Source organism: Haematobia irritans, chromosome 2 (assembly GCF_050003625.1).
Source record: "Haematobia irritans isolate KBUSLIRL chromosome 2, ASM5000362v1, whole genome shotgun sequence".
Taxonomy (NCBI): Eukaryota; Metazoa; Arthropoda; class Insecta; order Diptera; family Muscidae; genus Haematobia; species Haematobia irritans.
The window spans coordinates 3,778,855-3,803,140 of NC_134398.1; the positions used below are offsets into that span (position 1 = coordinate 3,778,855).

A 24,286-nucleotide genomic window follows, 5' to 3' on the forward strand; every position below is an offset into this window, starting at 1 on the left:
CTAATGTTGTTATCCCTTGATATGCCTGAACTCGTATCAGATGGTAGACATAAAATTCCACGAAATACCTATAATCATGTATCAAGGACTTGGTATGCTACAAACAGTGGATAATAGGTGGGTTCGCGAATATATTTGTGAAGGGGGGGAAAGTCAAATTGAATATTTTTTGGAGGACAATACTCAGTAAAAAGGCCCTAAGGAATTTAGAGAAATATTTGTTTTATATAATTTAAGTGATGACATATTTTTGCGATATTTTTTTCTGTGTATTCTTTGTCTTCAGATTAATCATTATCTTCAGTACAAAAATCCACCCTAATATTTTCATATACCCAATATAACCTTTGATTTCATGTTTCTTTTGGCATTTTATGACCGTATTGATGGATTCTCAACAAAAACGAGGTCACACAATCACACGCACACATCGACAATAGCAAATGGAAATAATGTTCCTCAAGTCTTCACTAAATAGCAATTGAAACATTTCTACACAGCCATCAACATTCGATTTTATGGGCTCTATCTTTCTATCCTGATATATGGATATTGAGAATACCAAAATTGAGAGAGATAGAGAGAGAGAGAGGGAGACATATACTCACCATAAAAGCTATCGTCCATAATGATGTTTGAGTATGTGATGGGTTTGTTCGATGACAGCTATTGCGCTCACTGCTATTTTTGAGGCTATTTGTCCTCGCTGATGTCTTTGACATGTCTGTGGTGTAAAATGGCCGTTTGGCAATTCTCTGTACTCTAGGTTCCATGGCCGTATTTTTTGGTTGTAGCATTGTCCTGGTAACATGTCTTAAGCTGAAATTAAACGAAAAGAGAAGATTTTAATTTGGTTAAAAATTGCATTTAGTTTAAATAGTTCAAAAAGATTTGTATTAGTGGCATTTTCTTTTCAAAGACTCTATTGATCAAATTCCTTGAAATTCTTTGTCCATAAAGCTCGAGTAGTAATTATAATTAAATAATAATATTTATTTATTTATTAACAAAATTAGACTTATAGTATAATATAAGAATAATATTAGAATAGTAGCATTGGCTGCAGAGACCATCAGCTAAAAATAATAAATTATACATAAAATCATTAATTTGGAAGAACATCTCTTGTGTCTTTATCAGGCTAATATGAAACGTAGATAAATTTATTTATATTAATTAAATTAGAAAAAATGAAATAAAGAAATAATTAAGACAAAAAATACACATTTAATAGATATTAAAAAAGCAGCACCAAAAAATATCACCAAAATATTTTCATTCAAATGGTTGGTTGAAGTTTAAAACGTAAAAAAATATATTTAACCTTATAATCAAATAAAAACCGATTGGACATTTTTACGATATTAATTAAAACATATATTATATATTTTGATTAAATAAAACTATATTTCCAATTAGAAATATAATTGAAAATTTTATTTTGATACACCCAGAAAAAAGGTGAAGCCACCATGAAAGAAAATGTAGGTTAATATTAGAAAATTTTAACTAAAATTGCAACTTGATAGTAATTAATTTTTATCAAATTGAAGAAAATTTGTTAAAAGTAATAATTTGTTTCTGTTGTATATTAAAATGTCATATTTAGGAAGAAAATATTGGAATTTAAATTGTTAAAATATCTTTAGTGCTATATGAAGTTCCAGACCAGGGTTGCCATTTTGGTCCGATCGGACCAAAATTGGTCCAAAAAATTATTAATTTTTAATTTGGTCCGATGGTCGGACCAAATAGAATTTGATTTTGGTCCATTTTCGTCAATTAGGTATATTTTCAAAATTTCTTTAAAAATAAAATTTTGACAAAAATAGAAAATATATAAATAAAATTTCAACAATATTTTTTATAGAAATAAAATTTTAACAATATTTGTTATAGAAATAAAATTTTGCCACAATTCTGTACAGAAATAAACTTTAAGAAAAATGTATATAGATACAAAATTATGCAAAAATTTTGTAAAGGAAGAAAATTTTTGAAAAATTTTATATGGAAATTAAATTTTGCGATAACTCTCTATAGAAATAAAAGTTTAACAAATTTTTTATAGAAATAAAATTTTGGCTATATTTTCTATAGAACTGAAATTTTGAAAAAATTTTCTATAGAAATAAAATCTTGACAAAATTTTCTATAGAAATAAAATTTTGACAAAATTTTCTATAGGAATAAAATGTGGACAAAATTTTCTATAGAAATAAATTTTTGACAAAATTTTCCATAGAAATAAAATTTTGACAAAATTTTCTATAGAAATAAAATTTTGACAAAATTTTCTATAGAAATAAAATTTTGACAAAGTTTTCTATAGAAATAAAATTTTGACAAAATTTTCTATAGAAATAAAATTTTGACAAAATTTTCTATAGAAATACAATTTGGACAAAATTTTCTATAGAAATAAAATTTTGACAAAATTTTCTATAGAAATAAAATTTTGACAACATATAAAATTTTGACAAAATTTCCTGTAGAAATAAAATTTTGACAAAATTTTCTATAGAAATAAAATTTTGACAAAATTTTCTATAGAAATAAAATTTTGACAAAATTCTCTATAGAAATAAAATTTTGACAAAATTTTCTATAGAAATAAAATTTTGACAAAATTTTCTATAGAAATAAAATTTTGACAAAATTTTCTATAGAAATAAAATTTTGACAAAATTTTCTATAGAAATAAAATTTTGGCAAAATTTTCTATAGAAATAAAATTTGGACAACATATAAAATTTTGACAAAATTTTCTATAGAAATTAAATTTTGACAAAATTTCCTGTAGAAATAAAATTTTGACAAAATTTTCTATAGAAATAAAATTTTGTCAAAATTTTCTATAGAAATAAAATCTTGACAAAAATGTCTATAGAAATAAAATTTCACCAATATTTTTTATAGAAATAAAATTTTAACAATATTTTTTATAGAAATAAAATTTTGCCACAATTTTGCACAGAAATAAACTTTAAGAAAAATTTATATAGATACAAAATTATGCAAAAATTTTGTATAGGAAGAAAATTTTTTAAAAATTTGATATGGAAATAAAATTTTGCGATAACTATCTATAGAAATTAAATTTTGACAACATTTTCTATAAAAATAACATTTTGACAAAATTTTCTATAGAAATAAAATTTTGACAAAATTTTCTATAGAAATAAAATTTTGACAAAATTTTCTATAGAAATAAAATTTTGACAACATTTTCTATAGACATAAAATTTTGACAAAATTTTCTATAAACATAAGATTTTGACAAAATTTTCTATAAAAATAAAATTTTGACAAAATTTTCTATAGAAATAAAAATTTGGCAAAATTTTCTATTGTAGTAAAATTTTGGAAAAGTTTTCTATAGAAATAACATTTTGACAAAATTTTCTCTAGAAATAAAATTTTGACAAAATTTTCTATAGAAATAAAATTTTGGCAAAATTTTGTATCGAAGTAAAATTTTGGAAATATTTTAGCTTTTAAATTATATTACTTTAATTTGGGAAAATGGTCCGCTGGTACGAAATTTCGTCCAATTGTGGAAAGATGTTGGTCCAAAGTAAAAATTCATTGTGGCAAGACAGATACAATTCAAGAAAAATTTACTTATTTGAGAAACTTATGAACTGAATTTAAGCAAAATTCGCCCATTTGAGCAACATATTTAGTAAAATTGTGTACTTCATTTTTATAGAACTTTATTTCTCCTTTTTAGTTCACGTTTTTAAAGTAAGGAAAATTAAATAATATATGAAAAATTAATAAATAATTTAAGATAAAATTAATTTAATTTTAGTTTTCATGAAAAAAGTTAAAACTGCTATAAAAAAATGCATTGTCTTTATTTCTGGGGGTATAATAAGTTTCATAAAATGTTGTGTAATCGGAAAATTATAAGCAAACATCCAAATGTAAAACAATATATAGAAATAAATAATTGCACAATAAATAATTGATAGTCCCACTAAAAAAAAAAATTGACCAAAATCAATTAAATTTTTATTTAACCAATTTTTGATTAGTTTAATAAAAATTAGATTTTTTATTGAGTCCTTCAATTACTACTTTAGATTTGGATGCTTGCTTATATTTCTCCGATTATATTTGGATTAATTAAAAATTCCGAAGTAAACAATTAATATTTTTAATCAAGAATATTTGTGATTTCTAATTAATTTTGTGATTGATACTATCTTTTTGGTGATGGATGCAATTTCAATTAAAAATTGGAAAATTAATAGGATCTATTAAATTCGTGATTGAAGCAGAAAAAAAACAGTTTTTCTGTTCACTTATGGAATTCCTTTCCTAAATTCCTTACTTCACAGCAAAAAATATTTCCCAAAAAAACATCCCTTCAGTTTTTAAAGGTCACTCTTAAAAATTTTGTCATATTAGTTTTTCTTTTTTTTAAGAAAATTTTTCTCTAAGTGTAGTATCCCCTTAAGTCTTAGGCACAAAAATCTTTTTTTATTAACTTAAAAAAGATCAGAACTTTTGACATTTAAGTTTCGTGTTTAACACAAATCATTACAATCGTTGTTATCGTAAAACTTTTCTATTTGAATTGCCTTCCTGCTGGCCCTGTCGTTGAATGCTCTTATCGTATGTGTATTAGTGTGTGCGTGTGTGTTTGTCATGCTGGTCTCTGCCTATAGTGGCTCAGTTCTTGTGTGGTGTTAATGAATGCAATTAGTGATAAAAACGTACGCGTCAATAATCACGTGTCACGTATTAAATGAACTTCGTGATTTTCTTTGGCAGTAAACATTTAAACGGACACCTATATGACACAGACATGCTAGTGCACGTCTATTCTGTTAGTAGGTACTTAAGAGTGAATTTGGTTATAAAAAACAAACATAGTGAATGGTACACCCTAAAACAACAAAAAAACGTTTCTCTAACATATACTCTCAAACACATTCAGCTTCGATCATATGTACTTCCGTTTGCCAGTGACAGTTCATTGTATTGTTTACAAATTTATAAAAGCATTTTGATTTATTTAGAAGTAAAATTATTCGTGTAGTGTGATTACTGGAAACCCCTGTGGTGGTACTGGAGCATTTAAATGTGAATAAATCATTGCTCGTTCCCGCATATTGTCTGTAGGCAAAGAACAGCAACTTTATTTTTCGATATTTGGTCGAGGAGAGGGCCTCCCCTTTGTCCGACTTTTTTTTAAAGTACAGTGAAAAAACTAAAATTTGTCGAAATTTGAAATTTATATGAGGTATATGATTTTTAATATTTGGTCGGGGAAAAATAAAAGGACAAATGAGGCCTCATTTCTCCTCAAGTACATACCGTGAAACAATTAAACTTTCCCAATTTACTTGAAATTTACAGAGGATGTGGGATAGGTTATATTATTATAATGGACATCTGATTTTGCGATATTCGCCCTCGCTTGCCCTCTTGTTTAAAAATTGGACTTATAATTTGCTTGAGATTTTCTGGGAGATCTACACTGAAAAAACAGTGAACCCACCAGGAAAGATAACTTTCGATTAATTTTAGAAAATTTGGAACTTTTTTAGAAAATTTTAACTAAATGGTATTACAAGCGCTGGCATCACTCCGATATGGCAAAAATATGTAAATATTTTTCGACAAATTCAAGAAAATTTATTAGACATAACTAAATTTTTTCAGTAGTTAAAGAAAATTTTGTAGTTTTAAGAGAAATCTTGGAGTTCAAAATTGCAAGAATGTCTTTAGTGACATACGAAGTTCACGATGGACACATTTTTGGTAAAATTTACAAATTTAAAGAAATAATGAACTATTTTGTAAGAAATACGAAATTAGGAAGTCTTTATGCTTTATTTGTGTATAACCTTTTCCCGTTTTTTAGTTCATTTAACTAACATACGCAAAAAATTATTTGACTAAAATAAACTTTTTCCAAACATAATGATTCTATGAACTAATATAAAGTTAATATGGCTTTAGTGAAATAGACAGTTCACTTTTTTTTGAGTGTACACAATATACGCTATATCATTTTTCGTGGAGGCAGACCTTCTCTAAACCTTTAAAAAAAATAGAATTCTCACGTTTACTTGAAATTTACAAAGGCCATAGGGGAATGATTTATGAAATCAATATGGTGTACTTGATTTTTGGATATTTGGACGGGAACCTTCTCCTTGCCCCAAACTATGAAACTTGAAGAAAAGTTTACAGATTTTCTTGGAATTTGCAGAGACGTGACGTTCCTTTACAAAAAATAGAGCAAAATCTAACCTTCTCCGATTTACTTGAAATTGGGAGAAGATGATTAAATTTATACAGGGTATATGATTTGTCGATGTCTGGCTGGGGAAGAGGCATAGTGAAGTTGAATTGTTTGTGAAATGAATATAGGGTACGTGAATTTACGATAATTGGACGGGGGGAGCAAAGGAGGGGTTCCCTTTTGCCCGATTTTTTAAAAATAGAAATTAGAGGATTGTCGATAAATGGGACCTCCTCCACCATAGGAGGGGGGGGGGGGTATATTAACTTTGTCATTCCGTCTGTAACACATTGAAATATTGCTCTAAGCCCCATAAAGTATATATATTCTGGGTCGTGGTGAAATTCTGAGTCGATCTGAGCATGTCCGTCCGTCCGTCTGTCTGTTGAAATCACGCTAACTTCCGAACGAAACAAGCTATCGACTTGAAACTTTGCACACGTAGTTGTTATTGATGTAGGTCAGATGGTATTGCAAATGGGCCATATCGGTCCACTTTTACGTATAGCCCCCATATAAACAGACCCCCAAATTTGGCTTGCGAATCCTCTAAGAGAAGCAAATTTCATCCGATCCGGCTGAAATTTGGTACATTGTGTTAGTATATAGTCTCTAATAACCATGCAAAAATTGGTTCACATCGGTCCATAATTATATATAGCCCCCATATAAACAGACCCCCAAATTTGGCTTGCGAATCCTCTAAGAGAAGCAAATTTCATCCGATACGGCTGAAATTTGGTACATAGTGTTAATATATGGTCTCTAATGACCATGCGAAAATTGGTCCACATCGGTCCATAATTATATATAGCCCCTATATAAACGGATCCCCAGATTTGGCTTGCGGAGCCTCTAATAGAAGCAATTTTATCCGATCCGGCTGAAATTTGGTACATGGTGTAAGTATATGGTCTCTAATGACCATGCAAAATATGGTCAACATCGGTCCATAATTATATATAGCCGCCATATAAACCGATCACCAGATTTGACCTCCGGAGCCTCTTGGAAGACCAAAATTCATCTGATTCTGTTCAAATTTGGTTCGTGGTGTTAATATTTGGCCTCAAACACACATGCAAAAATTGGTCGAAATCGGTCCATAAGTATATATAGGCCCCATATAAACCGATCCCCAGATTTGACCTCCGGAGCCCCTTGGAAGAGCAAAATTCATCCGATTCGGCTGAAATGTGGTACGTGGTGTTAGTTTATGGCCTCTAATAACCATGCCAAAATTGGTCCATATCGGTCCATAATTATATATAGCCCCATATAAACCGATCCCCAGATTTGACCTCTGGAGCCTCTTAGAAGACCAAAATTCATCTGATTCAGTTGAAATTTGGTACGTGGTGTTAATATATGGCCATGCAAAAATTGGTCAAAATCGGTCCGTAATTATATATAGGCCCTATATAAACCGATCCCCAGATTTGACCTCCGGAGCCTCTTGGAAGAGCAAAATTCATTCGATTGAAATTTGGTACGTGAAGTTAGTATATGGTATCCAACAACCATGCAGAAATTGGTTCATATCAGTCCATAATTATGTATAGCCCCCATATAAACCGATCCCCAGATTTGACCTCCGGTGCCCTTTGGGGAAGCAAAATTCATCCGATCTGCTTGAAATTTGGTACGTGGTGGTATTATATGGTATTTAACAACTATGCCAAAAGTGGTCCATATCAGTCCATAATTATATATAGCCCCCATATAAACCCGTCCCGAGATTTGGTTTTGGAGCCTTCGAGGAGCAAATTTCATCCCAGTCAGTTGAAATTTGGTAAATTGTGCTAGTATATGGCCGTTAACAACCATGCCTAACTAGGTCTATATCGGTCTATAGTTATATATAGCCATCAGATAAATCGATCCCCAATCACACAAAAATTGGTCCATATCAAGTTCATAATTGTATATAGCCCCTATATAAGCGACCCCCATGTTTCAATTCTGGCTCTCTACGTATTGTCTAATATATACCACGTATGGACTAACTCACAATTTAGAAAACTATATTAAGAAGTCTTAAGATACCACAACCCAAGTATTTCCATTGTGGATGAAATTATTTTGTAGAAGTTTCTACGCAATCCATGGTGGAGGGTACATAAGATTCGGCCTGGCCGAACTTACGGCCGTATATACTTGTTTTAAGTAAAAAACATAAATTTATATAAAGTTGACAGGCAACGTTGAGGGTGCTTCATTTGCCCGTATATGTTTGGGAAAGGCATGTTCTCCATATCCAACACTTTAAGAAATGCTAATATGGCCAATTTTTAAGTACTTTTACTGTTTTCGATTTATTGGACGGTACGTTGAGAAATATACCTCCCCTTGACACCCCACCCTTGAAATTCACAGGAAATGTAGAAGATTGCCCAACGATTTGAATACAGAACAATTACCCGACGTTTGTTAACCGTTTTACATCTGCATAACCGCCCTATTTAAAAGAGTTCAAATCTTTTCGAATTAGTTTTCAGATCGAAGGATATGGTTGACTAAGTTAACTAAAATTTGCTTCGGCGGAGCGGCCCGGGTTACGCTAGTTTCAATTTATTTGTTTTGTAAAATCATGGAAAATTTAGAAATCAAATACCAACTTACTGCTGATTTACAAATACAATTTTCTGATAAAAACTATTCGAAAAAAAAAAACATTTTATAGAACTCATGTATCTTGTTTGTTTTTATTTGGACATTTATCACCATTTCTTTTATGGGGAGCAGTTAAACTATCTCTTGAGATGTTACCAATACAATTTTTTTTTTCATTTATTTTTATTTTATTTTATGACAATTGACAAACATTAAAGAATAACAAGGCAATTTGGAGATCATCGTAAAAATTTATAGTTGTAAATTGATTTTATTTAAATGTCTGGACAAATGTAAACTTTAATAGGGGATTTTTTCTGATAGGGTTTCGTTTCGTTTTTTTGTTTATTTTATACTCACACTATTCCCCCCAAGAACCTTTCTCATTCTAAATGATTCAATGACCTTCATATTAATGCAAGTGATTGTGGTCTAATCTAAAAGAGGCGCCACATTACTTGGTTTTGTTTTCCACCATCTTCAGGGTTAATGCAAACGCTCTAACATGAACACACATTAAAGTGGCAAAGGCTTTAATTTTATGGTTATTGAAAAGGTCATTACGATTTGAATGTTTGGGTAATTTGAGATAATTTCCATGAATATATGCCCTGACCAACTCCTTCTGTATGCAGAGACTTCAAATTACAAAACAAAGCATTATCAAATCGTAAAAAGGCATAAATCGAAAAAGCAAATAGATACGAGCAGATTCTAGTTCACGAATGGGTCTAGGCCAAAGGAATATTCAATGTAAATAAACAAACAGAAAACCAAGTCAATAACACGCTTCAGCCGCCACCACCACCGGCCGCCATCAACCACCACTAATGGGGGGGACATGCACACCATATATCAGCCACTAACAACTCCCCAAAGAATATGAAGTGTGCTTGGTTGTTTTCCGGATACATGGGATACACGGCCACGACCCCACAACCATCTCACTTTATATGGGTCACTTGTGAATCTAATCATGGGGACGACGATAAAGATGATGATGACGATGTTGATTCCTATGATGATACATAACTTCAATGGGAACATAGGAATTTATGACCCATTAAAATCGTGGCTACGGTGTGATATAAAGAATGTCTCATGTGTTATTATGTGACCGAAGGAGTTGCATTCTTCGACACTGAAATATCTAAGAATTCTTCTAATGGATCTAATGGATTTGTTTTTTTTTGTTTTTTGGAAAACCCAGAGGGCTTCTCTGTGGCTTCCCTTGAGTAGTTTGTATCTTGTATGCAAATTAACAGAACTCTTGTCGAAAATCAGTTTTTATTACTCCCCCTGGAATGAATGAGGCTTTTGAGGTATTAAATAGTTTTACGAGTCGGTATTTAAGAGGCTGACAGTCTCGTAAATCTTTTCAAGTTATGTGAGATTCTTGATTATATGCGGGGTCTATGCTTGAAACTTTATAAATATTTTTATTAATTTAAAGAAAATTCCGCAAAATTCTTCAAATATGAGTTGTAGTGAAAACAAAATATTTGATTTTGAAAAAAAAAAAATATTTACGTACGACTGGGAATGTTCTGTGTTTAAATTTAGTCCAAAGGGTTTGCATTCAGTGTTTCCGAAGAGTCTTTTTATAAAGAATATTATGGGAATTTTATAGTTTTTATTTTAAATTAAAATTTATTAAATTGGATTTAATTAATAGGGTAAACTTGTATTCATGCAATTTAATTTAATTGAATGAAGTGTCATCCCATAAAATGAATTAGAATGACATGAAATAAACTAAAACTGCAATGAAATGAAACAATGTGAGAAACAGGTGGAAACGAAGAAGACGAACAGAATTGAATTAGTTTCCCGCCAAAAGGAATAAAAAAGTCAAAGATAACTTTATCTACTTTCTGTCAATAAAAGTCGAAAAGTCGAAGTAAACTTTTCAAAATCCCTAAAATTGCAAATAACGAAGAAGTCGAATTCGAATTAAAACAGGAATGTGATGCAGCAGCTCCTTTATGCTAAAAATTTGCCAAATTTATAAGGATTTTAATGGGAATTTTATTATACCCTCCAACAAAGTATGGGGGGTATATTAACTTTCTCATTCCGTTTGTAACACATCGAAATATTGATCTAAGACTCCATAAAGTATATATATTCTGGGTGAAATTATGAGTCGATGTAGCGATGTCCGTCCGTCTGTGGAAATCATGCTAACTTCCGAACGAAACAAGCTATCGACTTATTGATATATTAGAGCAATATTTCGATGTGTTACAAACGGAATGACAAAGTCAATATACCCCCATCGTATGGTGGAGGGTATAAAAATTGAATTAAAAGAACTTCCTACGTAGTTTAAATAAAGAACATCATTGGGAGCGCATCTTCTGGAAGCGCTTTTAAAGTTGTGCCTTTGGAAAAACTTGCCAATTTTTTTTGCTGGATACCGAATTCCAATCGGATCGGATGAAATTTGTTCCTTTAAGAGACTTCGGAGGTCAAATCTGGGGATCGGTTTATATGGGGTATATATATATATATATATATATATATATATATATATATATATATATATATATATATATATATATATATATATATATATATATATATATATATATATATATATATATATATATATATATATATATATATATATATATATATACATCGAAATATTGCTCTAAGACCACATAAAGTATATATATTCTGGGTCGTGGTGAAATTCTGAGTCGATCTGAGCATGTCCGTCCGTCCGTCCGTCCGTCTGTTGACATCACGCTAACTTCCGAACGAAACAAGCTATCGACTTGAAACTTGGCATAAGTAGTTGTTATTGATGTAGGTCGGATGGTATTGCAACTGGACCATATCGGTCCACTTTTACGTATAGCCCCCATATAAACGGACCCCCAAAATTTGGCTGGCGATTGCTCAAAGAGAAGCAAATTTCATCCGATCCGGCTGAAATTTGGTACATGGTGTTAATATATGGTCTCTAACAACCATGCAAAAATTGGTCCACATCGGTCTATAATTATATATAGCCCCCATATAAACCGATCCCCCTATTTGGCTTGCGGAGCCTCTAAGAAACGAAAATTTCATCCGATCCGGCTGAAATTCGGTACATGGTGTTGGTATATGTTCTTTAATGACGATGGAAAAAGTTCGTCCATATCGGTCCATAATTATATATAGCCCCCATATAAATCGATTCCCAGGTTTGTCCTCCGGAGCCTCTTGGAGGAGCAAAATTAATCCGATCCGGTTGAAATTTGGAACATGGTGTTAGAATGTCGTCTCTAACAACCACGCAAGAATTGGTCCATATCAGTCCATAATTATATATAGCCCTATATAAACCGATCCCCAGATTTGAACTCCGGAGCCACTTGGACGAGTAAAATTCATCCGATCCGGTTGAAATTTGCAACGTGGTGTTAATATATGGCCGCTAATAACCATGCCAAAATTGGTCCATATCGGTCTATAGTTATATATAGCCGATCCCCAATCACACAAAAATTGGTCCATATCGGTTCATAATTATGCTTGCCACTCGAGCAAAAATAATTTAGCAAAATTTTATTTCTATAGAAAATGTTGTCAAAATTTTATTTCTATAGAAAATTTTGTCAAAATTTTATTCCTATAGAAAATTTTGTCAAATTTTATTTCTATAGAAAGTTTTGGCAAAATTTTATGTCTGTAGAAAATGTTGTCAAAATTTAAATTCTATAGAGAATGTTGTCAAAATTTTAAATCTTTTGACAATTTTGTAAAATTTTTATTTCTATAGAAAATTTTGTCAAAATGTTATTTCTATAGAAAATTTTGTTAAAATCGTATTTCTATAGAAAATTTTGTCCAAATTTTACTTCTATAGAAAATGTTGTCAAAATGTTATCTTGTCAAAATTTTATTTCTATAGAACATTTTGTCAAACTTAATTGTATACGTATTTAATCGGCCATTATAAGTTTAATAAATACCACGTATGGACTACGTGGTATATATTACGGTATTAGGAAGTTTTAAGATACTTTGCCATCGGCAAGTGTTACCGCAACCCAAGTAATTCGATTGTGGATGACAGTCTTCAGTAGAAGTTTCTACGCAATCCATGGTGGAGGGTACATAAACTTCGGCCTGGTCGAACTTATGGCCGTATATACTTGTTTTGTTTAAAATAGGTTTAAAACAGGGTAAGAATTCATAAAATGGTACAAATCTTTTAAACTTTGTCGAAAAACATACTAAATCCAATCTGAAAAAATTGTGAATTTTTGAAAATATTTGAGGTAAAACGTTTCCGACATGCATTAGAACTCATTAAAAACTATAAAAATGATTTATTTGACAAAAGATCACAGAATTTTTTAATTTACATCCAAAACATTGAATTCGGGGTCAAATTCAGTGCAACGGCTGTTGAAATGGAGGACTTCCGTCCTATGACAAGTCTATGTTAAATTCATCGCTTCGGCGTCACTTTTGCACCACTTCCGGATCCAAAAAGAACATTTCATTACTTTTTTTGGCGACGCTTTTTTTGCTGGTACATGGTGTTGATATATGGCTCTAAGACTCATGCAAAAATTGATCGAAATCGCTCTATAATTATATGTAGCCCCCATATAAACAAATCCCCAGATTTGATCTCAACCGGATCGGATGAAATTTGGTACATGATGTTGATATATGGTCTCTAAGACGTTTTAAAATAACTTGACATCGGTAAGTATTTCCACAACTCAAGTAATTCGATTGTGGATGACACTCTTTAGTAGAAGTTTCTACGCAATCCATGGTGGAGGCGGGGCCTAATTTACGGCCGCATATACTTGTTACACCTAAACATATGAAAAACAGCCTTTTTCGTCCGTGTAGAGTAAGTATTGTTCCCATAGTCGAGGTCTATATTTTTTTACGATTGAAAATAATCCATTTGCATCCTTTACCACCTCCTGGCTATCTACAAAAATATATTGTGACTTTTATTATTTTTTTTTTTGCATGGAAAATATTCCTTTTTCTATTGTCTACATACCATTTTTCACTAGCCAGAAAAAAAGCGGGCATAAATTGTTTCCGGTTGTTGTTTAATGGCATTCATGGCATCATTATTAACAGCAGTGGATTCGACATTTTAAGAGAGAAGATAATGACATTCTTTGCTATTTTCTGGCTTCTTAAAAGAAAATCCTTCCTTCCTTCCTTCCTTTTGTCCTGTCTTAACACAAACTCCTCAATTCCATTGGGGGGAAAATATACAAGCTTTTGAATTAATAATGATGTTGTATTTCATTTTAATATCTTTTTCCTTTTTGTTTTTGTGAAAATAGGTGAAGAGAGAAAGGGTATTAGTCATAGTGGAGATTCGCTTTCGCATTCTCTTGTTGTTTGAAAGTCATGTTTTATTTGGTCTTCTCAGAAACTTGAATTTTTCCCAAAGAGTAGATAAACGCAATACTTAAGATGGATGCTAGGAAGTTGGATTTAAGTTAAGAAGAAGTTTCTTGTTATAATTCTTGGTATTGCATCCTTTGCACTTTAAGCTGGGGGGTTTGTTCATAATTTATAACACCAGTCAGTGAGTTAAGCTCATTCATTGGCCATTAAAGTGCAGTGTGAAAGTTTATTCGGGCAATATTTGAGAGGTATTTACTAGACTGAATAGAGCACAACGAACATATTTGCAATAAATATTTGATGCAGCTTTCAATTCGTTCTGAATTTTTGTGAAAAATTTTCAATCTAAAATTTAACAAAAAAAAAAATTGCAATCTCAAGTATTTCTCAAGAAATAAGTGAAGAATCGATAGATCTCATAAGAGCTTAAACACGAAATTATGATCTTATCTAGTCTTAGTATCTCTATCCGTATTTTAATATAAGAAGAGAACGAACAATAATTAATCGGTACAGGACTAGTTCCTGGTGTGTATGGAGCAGTCCATGGTATGGACCAGCCAAGTTGTATTCAAAACGTGTGGGAAGGATCCGTTAGTATAGCATGGGTTTGTCAATAATCGGGTAAATTTAAACTTTAGGACATGACTTCAACTCATTCCAATGGGAGCTTTTAATATGGACCACATCAAAATTTGCCCCAAAACCTAAATAAAGTAGAACCTCAAAAATTTATATGGAAAATAACAACACCAAATTTTTATGTTTTTTGGGTAGTAACTTTATTTTATTTTTGGGGCACCTCTTGCATTATGAAAATTAACTCGAATGAAAATTAACTCGAATTTCTTTTTGAGATCGTGGTTCGTTTGAAGTGGAGCCTTTTTTTTTGCCTTCTGGGATATGAAAATGGCGGCAACTATATATCACATCAGAGTTATTTTTTATATGGCTGGGATTTAAGAATTTTTCCTGTGGCCTGATTCGAAAGTGGAGCTAGCAGGAAATTCGTGCTCAGTAACATATATTTAATTATTTTCTTCAAACTTTCCCTTTTGCCATCAATTTTGATCATTTTCACACAGTATTTTAAATGAAAAGTGAAAGAGTCGATTTTCATGGTTCAGAGATTTTGTGGGGCTCGCATTCATTATGAGACGTCGACCCACATTTGTGCTTCTGTTTCATTTTGGTGTTGGGGCCCATTTTCATAACGCCATTCCAGACGCTATGAATATAGGCCCATGAAAATTAGACCCAAATCCCAAAGAAAGTAGGGCCCCAAAAATTAATATTATTTTATATAAAACAATAACACCAAATTTTATATTTTATTTTTTTGGTTAGTAACATCATTTTATTGTTGGGCCCCTATGCATTATGAAAATAAACCCCAATATTTTTAATGAAAATGAACCCCAATTTTCTTTGTGGGATTGTGGTTCATTTGAAGTGGAGCCTTTTTTTCGCATTCTGGGATTTGACTATGTAGTTACCACACATACACTTTTTTATTCCGAATAGTATTGCATCACATTAGAGATCTTTTTGCGTGGCCAGGGTTTAAGACTTTCTCCTGTGGCCAGAGTCCAAAGTGGGGCTAACATGAAATTCATGTTCAGTAACATATATTTAATTATTTTCTTCAATCTTCCCCTTTTGACATCAATTTTGACCATTTTCACGCAGTATTGTAAATACAAATTGAAAATAAGCCCTAATTTAATTTTTGGATCGATTTTCATAGTTCAGAGGGTTTGTTGGGGTTCGCATTTATTATGAAACGTCGACCCACATATGTGCTTCTGTTTCACTTTGGTTTTAGGGCTCATTTTCCTAGGGCCCATTTTCATAACGCCATTCCAGACGCTATGAATATAGGCCCATGGAAATTAGACCCATATCCTAAACGAAGTAGGGCCCAAAAAACTTATATTTTTGTATAAAAACAATAACACCCAATTTTTATTTATTTATTTTTTTTTTGGGAGTAACTTCATTTAATTTTTGGGGTATTTCGTACTTAGTAACATGTATTAAATTTTTTTTCCTAAAACTTTACATTATTTTCATCAGTTGGAAAAAAACTGGGTTCATTTTCATATGGTCTTTTTAATCAAAAATGAAAATGAGCCCTATTTTTTTTTGGGTCGAAATAGTTATGTTGAATAATAAAAACGAATTTTTACAAAAAAATGTGTTTTTCTTTGTTAGACCGGGGACTTATCAGTCATCCTGTTACATGCTTTGGTTAAAATGTAATCGAAGGGCTCGTATTTTTTTATGAAATGTAACCTCATATTTGTGGCTTTGTTTCATTTGGGTTTTGGGGCATATTTTCCTGGAACCCTTTTTCATACCTCCAGTCCAGGTACTATGAATATGGGCATATGAAAATTGCCCCCTAAACCTAAATGAAGCAGAATCTTCAAAACTTTTAGGTCAACAATAACAGAAAATTGTATTTGATGTTTTTTTGGGGATTATTTTTGGGGTCCATTTGCATTATTCTAGTAAAGCCAAATATTTAAAATGAAAATGAACCCTTATGTGGATTGTGCTTCGTTTTCAATTTGGGACTATTTTCACTTCCGAATAACATTGAATCGCCTTCGATTTTTTTATGTGGTGGGCTGTTTCTTCTAGATAGAATCCAAGCGACTTCTAAGGGATTTATAATCAGTAACACATATTTAATTTTTCCTAAATGTTTTCCCTCAGCAGGGGTACATGCTATTACGTCTTTTAAATCAGAAGTCAAATTTAGCCCTAATTTTTTTTGTGGGGTCTATTTTCATGCTTCTATTAAATTTTTTTTGGGTCACCACGGGAGCTACCGTGGTGCAATGGTTAGCATGCCCGCTTGCATAGACAAGGTCGTGGGTTCGATTCCTGCTTCGACCAAACACCAAAAAATTTTCAGCGGTGGATTATCCCACCTCAGTAATGCTGGTGACATTTCTGAGGGTTTCAAAGCTTCTCTAAGTGGTTTCACTGCAATGTGAAACGCCGTTCGGACTCGGCTATAAAAAGGAGGTCCCTTGTCATTGAGCTTAACATGGAATCGGGCAGCACTTAGTGATAAGAGTGGTATCACAATGGACTGAATAGTCTAAGTGAGCCTGATACATCGGGCTGCCACCTAACCTAACCTTGGGTCTCATATTCATTATGAAACGTTGTCCCATATTTGTTACATTGTTTCATTTTGGATTTTGGGATCATTTTCCTGGGACCCATTTTCATACAGCCTTTATTAACTATTACTGGCAGAAGTCAGTATGAAATTTTACTTGGAGTTTTGCATTTTAAATCTCTTTAGACCACACAAAATTTTACTATAACTATAATAAATTATAGTAAAACTTCATTTAGAATCATTGATTAATGAACTTGAAGCTAACTCTCATTAAATTATCAGTTTGGCAAACGTGACATGCAAACAAACATTTTTGCAACAAATAAAAGTTCTTCATTTGAAACAAGCGAGATTCTTCCCAACACAAAAAATAAACATTTAACAAAAATAATAATAATTTACCCAACTGACAAGTCCACAAAACGTGAGCATAGTTCGAACAAAATACCAAGCTCTTTGGTGATATTCACCCCCTCCACCTCCCTATAAGAAAGAAATTCTCCCAGAAAACTGTTGAAATAATAAATGTCAGTTAACCGAGTGTAAGAAATGGAAAATATAATCCTCCATACCTTATGCCGAACAAAGACCCCTCTGCCCCCACAAATAAAGGAGAGATAAATATAGCCAAAAACAAGAAAACCAAATTCCTTAGACCATCCAAGGAAAATAATATTCCAAGAATATGTTTAAGGGTAAATTGTTTTCTTTTTCCCCTGTGTGGTTGTTGGAAGCAAACAAGAAGGCCACCATTACTTTATACCTCAGGAGGGAGGAGGGTTAACGATAAAAGAAAAAAATATTTTTTTATATCGTCCATCCGCCGTATTTCTTGAAGATTTAAATTTGAATATTACAGTTGTTTTTGTTTTCGCTTACCTTCTCGGCCAGATCGAAAGGGAGTGATAGGGAATTAAGAGATACCAGCAAGGGAATTAGAATAAACTTTACAATAAATCTTATGAATTATAATTTAAGAATTTTAAATGATTTGTGGCCATAAAAATGATTATCATTTTTATGCATATTAGAGATGGATTAAAATTTCAAAACCAACACACCAACAAACACCACCATTACTACCACCAATGCTATATTTTTATCCTGTACATTATTGAAATTATGTGTAAAAAATTATGGAAAATGAAATTTGAAGAGTTATTTTTGGTCCTAAATTAAATTGAATTGAATTCCATTAACAAATGGTTACTGTGATTGTATTGACTTTCGTATTTCATAATTGATGGCATACCAGCGTAATTGCAATAGAAAAGTTGTGACCTTTTTTTTTAAAGGGTTAACATTTATTAGTTGTAAAATTTTTTAGGTGACTATCAGAGGTTGCTTTCAAAAGTATGAACCCTTGCCTCGACAGTCTTTACGTAGTAATATTCCAAAGTAATATTCTTTGATATCATTTGATAAAGTTTTTATTATGAGATTCTCTCAAGCATCATATTTACCGCATTGACCGTGTCATTCAACTTTGATCTCATATGACATTCATTGAGGTCCCGTTAGCTGTTAAAATGCCCAATAAAGGTAGACAAAAAGGCCAATCAAGCTTTATGGAAAACAAAAAATCTCCAACATATAAGCTGGTAATCATTTGGTCCAGTAGCTGGCCATACAAACAGGCTAATCGAATCACATGCTACAACCAACTACAGCAACATCAACAGAGAATACTGACATCAATTAATTGATACAATCAAACAAATTTAAAGCTGCTAAAGTCCCAACAGATTCACGGAAAAGAAACAGAAGAAATTATATCAAAAGCCCCATTGGTGTTTGTTGAAAGGCATTAAGTGATTTATTAAGTTGACAATCCCTGCCTCAAATGATGCCAGCGAGTATAAATAATGAATGAATAAATGAATGAGAGAGTGAGTGAGTGAGTGAATGCATTTAAACACAATGCAATCGCTAACACCACTGCTACATAGCTACATGCAGACAGCTTAACAGTGATGCAAAGCAGTAAACAAATGCATCGTTCTCACCAAGCAGAACAAATGGGCGAGAGACAAAAGAACAATAGAAGAGTATAAGCCAGTAGCATCATTGTTCTCATACAATAAACAAACACAGTGGTCAACATGTTAAATATGTAAATGTATGTTAAATTTCTAATAAAGAGCGAGTAAGAGGAGAGTCAATGATACAATTAGGTTTATGTGTTTGTTTGTTTGGAAGTATTGCCTTTGGTTGGATAAAGCTCTGGATGGGGGAGGTAATGGATGGGGGCTTTTCTATTTGTTTTCTAAACTTCGTGTGTACCTAAATGCAATCACATGAACTTTTACGAAAACAATACAAAAACTTTGAACCCAATGCAGAGCCTTTTGTGTGAACAGGAAGTGTAAACATAATTCAAGGCCATTCCCCAATGTCTGGCCCTACCCATCCAATTTAGCATCCATGACCACACAAGAATGCTTGCATAAATTATCCAACTAATTAAAAAGTCTCTCAGTGTGTTGTCTTCATTCTCTATTCCTCCCCGCTTAACAGATATTGTGAAAGACCATGTTATGAATTGAATGACACTGAATGGTGGGGTGGCCAGCTGGTAGCTTGTAATGTCATAATGATTCCAAAAGATTTACCAATTCACATGAGGATGACCCAATTGTATACTAAAATTATTTGAAGTGACAAATTTAAAATTATGCAAATTAATATGAACAAAAAGACATTACTTTAATTTAAATGAATTCATTTGAATTCTCATACAAATTAAGAGAAATAATGATTATGTTAACATGGAAACACCGCCTGAACTTTAGTCGAACCAATTTTACAAACCCTCAGCCAAAGACAAAAGAAACATTTTTTTTGTTTTTGTTGGAAATGAATTAATTAGTTGTTTATATTTTCTACAAAATTTTTCTGTATAAATATTATGAAAATTTGAAATAGTTGTAATGCGTTCTATATTATTCTTTCTGTTACCACATAAAGCCTTTACATACGAAATTGGAAACCATGCGAGTACAACCAAATTGAAATAAAAACAAATTATATTAATATCGTTTATCGAAGTTTTTAAAATAATCAAAGAGTATTTGTAGCAACCAAATATTATTAAAAAAATAAATAAATAAAACTTTGTCACCTAATTTGCATACAATAAAATGTTAAAAAGGAAATAGAGCCATAAAAATTAGTGATACATGCAAATCTAATGTCTCTAGTGTTAATAACTAAGAGTCACAATCCACAGATGACCCATATTGGAAAGGTGCAAATGTTAATGTCTTTCCGTTTGTATTGTGTTGGCAAAGAAACACCAGCAACTTCCTTTTGTTTTCCCCATTTTCTCCGAGTTTATGCAATGTCAGATCCAGTGTGTCATAAAATCACAACTTAATTAATTAATTAAGTGTCATGGCATAGAAGCAGCAGTAATGGGTTATAATAAAACTATAACAATATTACTGTACATGTATACACATACATATGATACACAAAAAAACACACACACACGAACCTATGCATAGCCAGAAAAATTCTCCATCCCCTGTAACAGGGGTATGGGGATGGGTGTGTAGAAATTAATTCTGTCTGTGCACAAAAATTTTGGGGACACTGGAGGGGAGAATGTTGATCTTTATAACCACACACACATCCAAACACATTTGCTCTCACTCCCCACATATCCCATATGACAACAATAGCATCGAATGGTAAACAAACACAATTTTTCAAAATTACCACCAAACAAGAGGCAAACAAAAAATGGTAGCAGCAGTGAGAGCACAAACAATGAAACCCCCAATAACAGAAATGCTGTGACAACAATTGAGCCACAAACTACAACAACAATGTTCAGCATATGTGCTAAAAACAATTGAAAAAATAAACAAACAAATATTGCGTAGATGGCGTCAAGTGTTGGCCAAAATATTCGAGAGCAAAGACTATGAGAGTTATTTTACAATTACGTGGAAGCAATAGTCACACCTCTCTTATGCTCTAGTGTTCTCACTTCCGTTTCCCAATAGGAAAGTGTGTTTCCTATTCAGTTTCGGAAGTTAGGAACGTGCGTTTCCTATTAAATTTTGGAACTGTTTAGTAAAGCTTACACAGAAAAAAATTGCACGAAAATGTTTCCAATTAAAAAATATTCAATTAAAAATTTAATTGATTCAACCAATCAATTGAAACAAAAATTAATAGTATCAATTAATATTTTAATTAGATCAATTAATTTCATGATTGAAGACAAAACATTATTTTGGGTGTATATAATTTAATGTTAAAAGAAGAGCTAACCCAAAGTCCCAAGTACGTTTTAAGAAAATCTTTTTTTGCATGAGGCGTTGAACACCGAAAAAAGGAAACTGTTTTATAGGAAGAATAAACTAACTCGTACGAAAATTTATTTAAATTGTACTCAACATTTTGAGATTTCTACAAAACATTGTTTAAACCACAGGTTAGGTTTGGTTAGGTGGCAGCCCGATGTATCAGGCTCACTTAGACTATTCAGTCCATTGTGATACCACATTGGTGAACTTCTCTATTATCACTGAGTGCTGCCCGATTCCATGTTAAGCTCAATGACAAGGGACCTGCTTTTTATAGCAGAGTCCGAACGGCGTTCCACATTGCAGTGAAACCACTTAGAGAAGCTTTGAAACTCTCAGAAATGTCACCAGCATTACTGAGGTGGGATAATCCACCGCTGAAAAACTTTTTGGTGTTCGGTCGAAGCCGGAATCGAACCCACGACCTTGTGTATGCAAGGCTGGCATGCTAACCATTGCACCATGAACATTAAATGCCGTGTTGTACTCTTTAACTGCAGTTCACGAAATTACACCTTCTCATTGAAGAAACAAGTAAGGAAAGTCTAAAGTCGGGCGGGGCCGACTATATTATACCCTGCACCACTTTGTAGCTTTACATTTTCGATACCTTATCAAATCCATCAAATGTATTGGATGCTATATATAAAGGTTTTGGTTCCCCTATACATACATTTAACTGTGACTCGATCTGGACAAAATTTATGTTAGACTTCTAAAGAAAACTGTAGACTTAAAATTGCAGACATGGCTAGATCGACTCGCGGGCCGACCCTGAGCAATATTGCCAAAGATACCATGTGTCTATCTCGTCTCCTTCTGGGTGTTGCAAACATATGCACTAACTTATAATATCCTGTTCCACACTGAGGCGCAGGGTATGAAATTGAAATAAAAGTAAAGAAGAAAATCACTGGCACCAAATCATGACTACATTAACCATATGGTAGTTCATTCTTTCTTTTGCTTTGATTCACATTAAACTGAGATATACTTGAAAAAAATTAAGATTTCATTAAGCTGTGGAAAATTAAAAAAAAAAAACAAGTATATACGGCCGTAAGTTCGGCCAGGCCGAATCTTATGTACCCTCCACCATGAATTGCGTAGAAACTTTTACGAAAGTCTGTCATTCACAATCGAATTACTTGGGTTGTGGTATCTTAAAACTTCTTAACATCGTTTTCTTAATTATGAGTTAGTCCATACGTGGTATATATTAGACAAAAAAGTTATGTATAGTTAAGTGTACAAATAATTACGAATCGATATGGACTTTTTGCACGGTAGGTAGAGAGCCAGAATTGAAATACGGGGGTCGCTTATATGGGGGCTATATAGAATTATGCACTCGAAATGGACCAATTTTTGTGTGATTGGGGATCGATTTATCTGAGGGCTATATATAACTATAGACCGATATGGACCTAGTTAGGCATGGTTGTTAACGGCAATATAATACTAGCACAATGTACCAAATTTCAACTCACTCGGATGAAATTTGCTCCTCCAAGAGGCTCCAAAACCAAATCTCGGGATCGGTTTATATGGGGGCTATATATGATTATGGACTGATATCGACCACTTTTGGCATGGTTGTTAAATATCATATACTATCACCACGTACCAAATTTCAGCCAGATCGGACGAATTTTGCTTCTCCAAAAGGCACCGGAGATCAAATCTGGGGATCGGTTTATATGGGGGCTATATATAATTATGGACTGATTTGAACCAATTCCAGCATGGTTGTTGGATACCATATATTAACATCATGTACCAAATTTCAACCGAATCGGATGAATTTTGCTCTTCCAAGGGGCTCCGGAGTTCAAATCTGGGGATCAGTTTATATGGGGGCTATATATAATTATTGACCGATTTCGACCAATTTTTCCATTGGTATTTGAGACCATATACTAACACCACGTACCAAATTTCAACTGCATCAGATGAATTTTGGCATTCCAAGAGGCTCCGGAGCTCAAATCTGGTGATCGGTTTATATGGGGGCCAATTTTTGCATGGTTGTTAGAGACCATATACTAACACCATGTACCAAATTTCTGCCGGATCGGATGAAATTTGATTCTCTTAGAGTCTCCACAAGCCAAATCGGGGGATCGGTTTATATGGTTGTTAGAGACCATGTACCAAATTTCAGCCGGAGCGGATGAAATATGCTTCTGTTAGAGGCTCCACAAGCCTTTATATGGGGGCTATACGTAAAATTGGACCGATATGGCCCATTTGCAATACCATCCGACCTACATCAATAACAACTACTTGTGCCAAGTTTCAAGTCGATAGCTTGTTTCGTTCGGAAGTAAACGTGATTTCACAGACGGACGGACGGACATGCTTAGTTCGACTCAGAATTTCACCACGACCCAGAATATATATACTTTATGGGGTCTTAGAGCAATATTTCGATGTGTTACATAGGGAATGACAATGTTATATTGTACATAGCTCAGTGGTTAGTGTGTTGGCTTACAAAGTGCATGGTCCGCGGTTAGATTCTCCATCCAGGCGAAAGGTAAACAAATTTTAAAAATTTATAAAATC

The 24,286-nt window shown here is 32.6% G+C and overlaps 1 protein-coding gene across 1 annotated transcript in view; it reads right to left on the reverse strand.

The window, feature by feature from the left end:
* The window catches only part of nolo (ADAMTS-like no long nerve cord), a 206,984-nt gene that overhangs the window by 165,401 nt on the left and 17,297 nt on the right, over positions 1 to 24,286 (reverse strand). The window contains exon 2 of the mRNA XM_075293157.1: positions 609 to 819. Coding sequence (XP_075149272.1) covers positions 609 to 819 — 211 coding nt within the window. The remainder of the gene's footprint in view (positions 1 to 608; positions 820 to 24,286) is intronic.